Source organism: Staurois parvus, unplaced genomic scaffold (assembly GCF_062004578.1).
Source record: "Staurois parvus isolate SC_StPar_1 unplaced genomic scaffold, SC_StPar_1.0 ptg001121l, whole genome shotgun sequence".
Taxonomy (NCBI): domain Eukaryota; kingdom Metazoa; phylum Chordata; class Amphibia; order Anura; family Ranidae; genus Staurois; species Staurois parvus.
The window spans coordinates 78,797-84,796 of record NW_028318917.1 but is presented as its reverse complement, the minus strand read 5'-3'; the positions used below and the strand labels follow the sequence as shown (position 1 = coordinate 84,796).

General features: G+C 47.9%; 1 protein-coding gene across 1 annotated transcript in view; it reads left to right on the top strand.

The window, feature by feature from the left end:
- Window positions 1-742: 742 nt before the first annotated feature.
- The window catches only part of LOC149440059 (echinoderm microtubule-associated protein-like 5), a gene marked incomplete at its 3' end in the record, with an annotated part of 82,642 nt that continues 77,384 nt past the window's right edge, over window positions 743-6,000 (top strand). Inside the window, exons 1-2 of the mRNA XM_089658984.1 lie at window positions 743-853; window positions 4,568-4,855. Of these exons, the coding sequence (XP_089515110.1) occupies window positions 743-853; window positions 4,568-4,855 (399 nt within the window). The remainder of the gene's footprint in view (window positions 854-4,567; window positions 4,856-6,000) is intronic.

Sequence of the window (6,000 nt, the reverse complement as noted above, 5' to 3'; positions counted from 1 at the left end):
GATCTGCGGATTGAGCATAATGGATCGGAGTCTGATCCATTATGCTCAATCCGCAGATCCAATCCCTTCTGCGGGGATCGTCGGAGGGGGTGTCACCAAGTGTTATCGCACCGGGTGACTCCAACCCTAGGGACGCCCTTGGGCTTAGGTACATGAATGTGACCTGGTGTCAGTCTCGTGCAGCCCCTGTACAGCAGAGCTCAGACTGGGAGAGGGAGAAGCAGCAGAAGGAGCCAATCAGCGGTGCTGCGGTGCTCATAGGCTAACAAGGAACATGCCGATAGCAGGAGAGAGCAGAGTGACAGAGAGATGAGCTCATCAGTCTGCTGCTTCTCCTTTCAATGTCCAGTCACAGGCTGCGGGGAGATTTGTAAGGCTTAGTTTACACATGCGGTAACCTTTGCCACCCCTCTGAAAATCTATATGTGGTGGATCGCTTTTCAGGGGCATTTTAGAGATGGCGAGGAAGTGATACATCGCCTCCCCACTGCCTGTTTTAACCCTGTAAATGCCGCACTTCCATGCCTAACCATGGTAGTAGGCAGTGGCAGACTGACAACCCCGGGCAATAGGGGATCATGCGGCCCCTGTGTCCTTGCCCAAACTCAAAAAAGCCTATGAAAAAGGTACCAGGGGCATCTCATGGGGCCCCCTACTGATCCCGGGCCCTCGGGCAGTGCCCGAGTTTCCAAATGGTCAGTCCGCCCCTTGTTGTAGGGTGGCATGAGGTGTTGGTTGCGGCATGAGGTGTTGGGATGACAGTAGGTACATGAATGTGACCTGGTTTCAGTCTCTTGCAGCCCTTGCACAGCAGAGCTCAGACTGGGAGAGGGAGAAGCAGCAGGAGGAGCCAGTAAGTGCCCATGTGCTAACAAAGAACATGCTGATAGCAGGAGAGAGAGCAGAGCAACAGAGAGAAGAGCTCATCAGTCTGCTGCTTCTCCTTTCACTGTCCAGTCAGGCTCTATTCACTTGAATAGGTTGTATTTGGTGGCAGTATTGACCACCAGATACAGCCCGGGGGCTCATTTTTGCTGCAGCTGATGCATGTGTACTTAGCTGCCTTGGCAACATAATGAAGGGGCAATAAAAACGTGGCTTAAGAAAAAAAAGTCAGGTCTCCTGCCCTGCCAAACAGCTCTGTGCTGTGTGGCAGAGCTGCATAGTTCTCAGGACTGGTTGGACAGAAACATATACAAATCTTTTGGCAGATAAAGTGGCTCCCATATATGTGTTTTATATCTTTGTGGATGACAGGATTTAATTGGGGAGGACGATAGGATGGGGGCACCTATGAAGAAATGCCATCCATTTCGGGAAGATTGGAGGATGTTTTCTTGGCACTGTGAGTGGGTTCGGTTTGGAAGATACATCACAGATCTCATACTTACTCACTACTGCTATCATCTTCTGCATTATTCATCATGGAGGCGACAATCACAGCCTGCTGAATGGTAATGAACTTTCCTCCAGACTGACACAGCAAAGATGTCTCTATCTGGTGCCGGTGACTCTCCACTCCATTTTATATATCCACTTATATGTCCGGGCCAATACTAATATTCCTCTCCTACATGTCAAAAAAACTTATTTCTGGCTAGAAAACTACATAGAACCCCCAGACATGATAGCAGAGGCCCTAGGGAATAAAATGGTGGGTGTTGCATATTTTTGTGTCATGATCATGTAACGATATAGGAAAATTAAACAAAAAAAAACACTTTAATGAATTTGAATGCATAAAAACACAATATAATACTCAATTGTTTGGTAAAACATAATGTAGCGACCAGCAGATACGGGAAAAATAAAAACGCTAAACTTTAAGAGAGCTAATTTTCCAAGGCTGAGAACTGCTCTCCAAGACTTAGACTGGGAGGGAATATTGGCATCGATGAACACAACACAGAAATGGGAGTTCTTCAAAAAGACTGTATGTGACCACACTGCAAATATATATTCCCATGGGCAACAACTTTAAAAGGCTAAAAATCAAACCTATGTGGCTGACGGCCAAAGTTAAAAAAGCTATAAATAATAAGAAAAGAGCTTTTGTTAAATATAAAAATGAAGGAACGCGATCATCGTTTACACATTACAAAGAATATAACAGAATATACAAAAAGGAAATATGGTGGACATGGCATACTTGGACAGAGGGGTGGCAGTGGACGTGGTATACTTGGACAGAGGGGTGGCTGTGGACGTGGTATACTTGGACAGAGGGGTGGCTGTGGACGTGGTATACTTGGACAGAGGGGTGGCTGTGGACGTGGTATACTTGGACAGAGGGGTGGCGGTGGACGTGGTATACTTGGACAGAGGGGTGGTGGTGGATGTGGTATACTTGGACAGAGGGGTGGCGGTGGACGAGGTATACTTGGACAGAGGGATGGCTGTGGATGTGGTGTACTTAGACAGAGGGGTGGCGGTGGATGAGGTATACTTGGACAGAGGGGTGGCTGTGGACGTGGTATACTTGGACAGAGGGGTGGCGGTGGATGTGGTATACTTGGACAGAGGGGTGGTGGTGGACGTGGTATACTTGGACAGAGGGATGGCGGTAGATGTGGTATACTTGGACAGAGGGGTGGCGGTGGACGTGTTATACTTGGACAGAGGGGTGGCTGTGGACGTGGTATACTTGGACAGAGGGGTGGCTGTGGACGTGGTATACTTGGACAGAGGGGTGTTGGTGGACGTGGTATACTTGGACAGAGGGATGGCGGTAGATGTGGTATACTTGGACAGAGGGGTGGTGGTAAATGTGGTATACTTGGACAGAGGGGTGGCTGTGGATGTGGTATACTTGGACAGAGGGGTGGCTGTGGACGTGGTATACTTGGACAGAGGGGTGGCGGTGGATGTGGTATACTTGGACAGAGGGGTGGTGGTGGACGTGGTATACTTGGACAGAGGGGTGGCGGTGGACGAGGTATACTTGGACAGAGGGGTGGCGGTAGATGTGGTATACTTGGACAGAGGGGTCGCGATGGACGTGTTATACTTAAACAGAGGGGTGGCTGTGGATGTGGTATAGTTGGACAGAGGGGTGGTGGTGGACGTGTTATACTTTGACAGAGGGGTGGCGGTGGACGTGGTATACTTGGACAGAGGGGTGGTGGTGGATGTGGTATACTTGGACAGAGGGGTGGTGGTGGACGGGGTATATTTGAACAGAGGGGTGGCTGTGGATGCGGTGTACTTGGACAGAGGGGTGGCTGGGGATGCGGTGTACTTGGACAGAGGGGTGGCGGTGGACGTGGTATACTTAGACAGAGAGGTGGCTGTGGATGTGGTATACTTGGACAGAGGGGTGGCGGTGGACGTGGTATACTTAGACAGAGAGGTGGCTGTGGATGTGGTATACTTGGACAGAAGGGTGGCGGTGGATGCGGTGTAATTGGACAGAGGGGTGGCTGTGGATGTGGTGTACTTGGACCACGTTATATGGACCCAGATATATGACGTCCTCCCAGAATGAGAGAACCGCTGCCCGCCCATCAGGCGGGTGGGAAGCACTTAAAAAAGTCCTGGATTCTTTCTTGGATACACAGAATATAACTGGATATAACATTTATAGGTAAAGTTGATCCAGGGAATATCCGATTGCCTCTCAGGGGATCAGGAATGAATTTTTTCCCCTGCAGGAGCAAATTGGATCGTGCTTTGCTGGGTTTTTGTGCCTTCCTCTGGATCAGCTGTGGGTGTAGGATTATAACGTTTTATTTTATTTTTGTATTTGGTTGAACTGGATGGATTTTTGTCTTTTTTCAGCCAGACTAAGGGTCCTTTCACATGGGTGTTCCGTTTTTTTTTTCTTCAGTTCAGTCGCTTTTTTTCAAAGTAAAAACAGATGAGTTTACATCTGTTCACATCCGTTTTTCATCTGTTTACATCCATTTTTTCATCCTTTTCCATCCATTTTTCCATCCGTTTTTCATCCATTTACATCTGTTTTTTCATCTGTTTTTCATCCATTTACATCTCTTTTTTCATCTGTTTTTCATCCATTTACATCTCTTTTTTCATCTGTTTTTCATCCATTTACATCTGTTTTTTCATCTGTTTTTCACCCATTTACATCTGTTTTTCATCCACTTGGATCCGTTTACATCCATTTTTCATCCGCTTAGATCCATTTTCATCTGTCTACATCTGTTATCGGTCCCTTTATATCTGTTTTTTGTCCGTTCTGGGTTTTTTTGCAGAAGAAAAATAGGGTTTTTTTCCGTTCCAAGAAAACCAGATGTTAACAAGACATTAACGGGTGTAAAAAAGATGATCATCCGTTTACATCCGCAAGTCCATACAAATACACGGGGGTCCGTTTTTCATCCGTAAACGGACAGATGAAGAACGGACATACAGAACGCGCGTGTGAAAGGGGCCCCATTGTGTAACTATGTGTGAATGCAGCCTTATGTTAAATAATAGAAGTAGAAGAAGTGCAGCTTTTTTTTTTGTGTGCGTGTCGGGGGATGGGTGTCATCACCATCAATTTGTTGTGGAGCGTGAAGGGATCCCGGCGTATTCTTCTGGCTAAATCTCGTATTTGTCCGTCCAGGACGCAGTGAGCCTCTCCAGCGCTTGCAGCATCACAGCAGAGAGGCGCCCCGAGTGTGCGGCCAGGAAGACTCTGCATTCAGTGTATTGTCTGGGGGCCGTGGCAGCCTCCGGGGGCCGTGGCAGCCTCTGCTCTTGTAATCAGCGGAAGCTTTACTTAACTAAGCTGCCTGGATTAATCTCTCTCTCTCGTCTAGCGGGCCTGGTGACGTCTGCTGCACTTAAAGCCCGCAGTTTATGCAGAGTCATAATCATACCGTGGAATCGCGTTGGCTGCGCTCAGAATCGCGTAGGTGCGCCTTTAAAGATGAAGTTTAATCCGCTTATATTTTGCCATTCCTGGTCCCTCCCTCCCATCAACATGCTAATTAGTTTTTTAAACAAAATCTTTCTACTTTCATTGCAAACCTTAAAGTGTTTCTAAACCTGCAACAGTACAATCAGTCTGTAGATGCAGGAAAGCATGCTTGTTATACTCACTGTGGAACCTAAGGGGTCAATCCTCTGCATTGTGTAAAAAATCTGTTTGATCCTGTCTTCTCTGATCCTCCTCTTGTTCAAATGTCTTATCTCCTGATAAGGCAAACTGAACTGTAGCCATTCTGCACATGCTCAGTTTGGTGTGTATTGCTAGAGAGGTTTTTTTTTTTTTTGTTTGGGAGAGTGCGTGTGATCAGCACAGGGCCAATCAGCACTGTCCAGAGGTCAGGGGTTTTGCATCCTTCTAGAGCAGAAAGAAAACTCCTCCTACAAGCTTTGACCAGTGCTCTGCTGGACACTGATAGAAGTCACAAGATTGCTGATGAGAAAAGGTATTTAGCAGTTTATATTTACTAAAATAATTGCATTTCCATGTTCTGTGTACTGTGGGAGACCAGATATAGTGAATGCGGGGTCTGGGGAGACCGGATATAGTGAGTGCAGGGTCCGGGGAGAGCGGATATAGTGAATGCGGGGTCTGGGGAGACCGGATATAGTGAGTGCAGGGTCCGGGGAGAGCGGATATAGTGAATGCAGGCTCCGGATAGAGTGGATATAGTGAATGCAGGGTCTGGGGAGAGCGGATATAGTGAATGCAGGGTCCAGGGAGAGCAGATATAGTGAATGTGGGGTCCGGGGAGAGCGGATATAGTGAATGCAGGGTCCAGGGAGGCCAGATATAGTGAATGCGGGGTCCAGGGAGAGGAGATATAGTGAATGCAGGGTCCGAAGAGAGCGGATATAGTGAATGCGGGGTCCGGGGAGAGCGAATATAGTGAATGCAGGGTCCAGGGAGGCCAGATATAGTGAATGCGGGGTCCGGGGAGAGCGGATATAGTGAATGCAGGGTCCAGGGAGGCCAGATATAGTGAATGCGGGGTCCAGGGAGAGGAGATATAGTGAATGCAGGGTCCGAAGAGAGCGGATATAGTGAATGCCGGGTCCGGGGAGAGC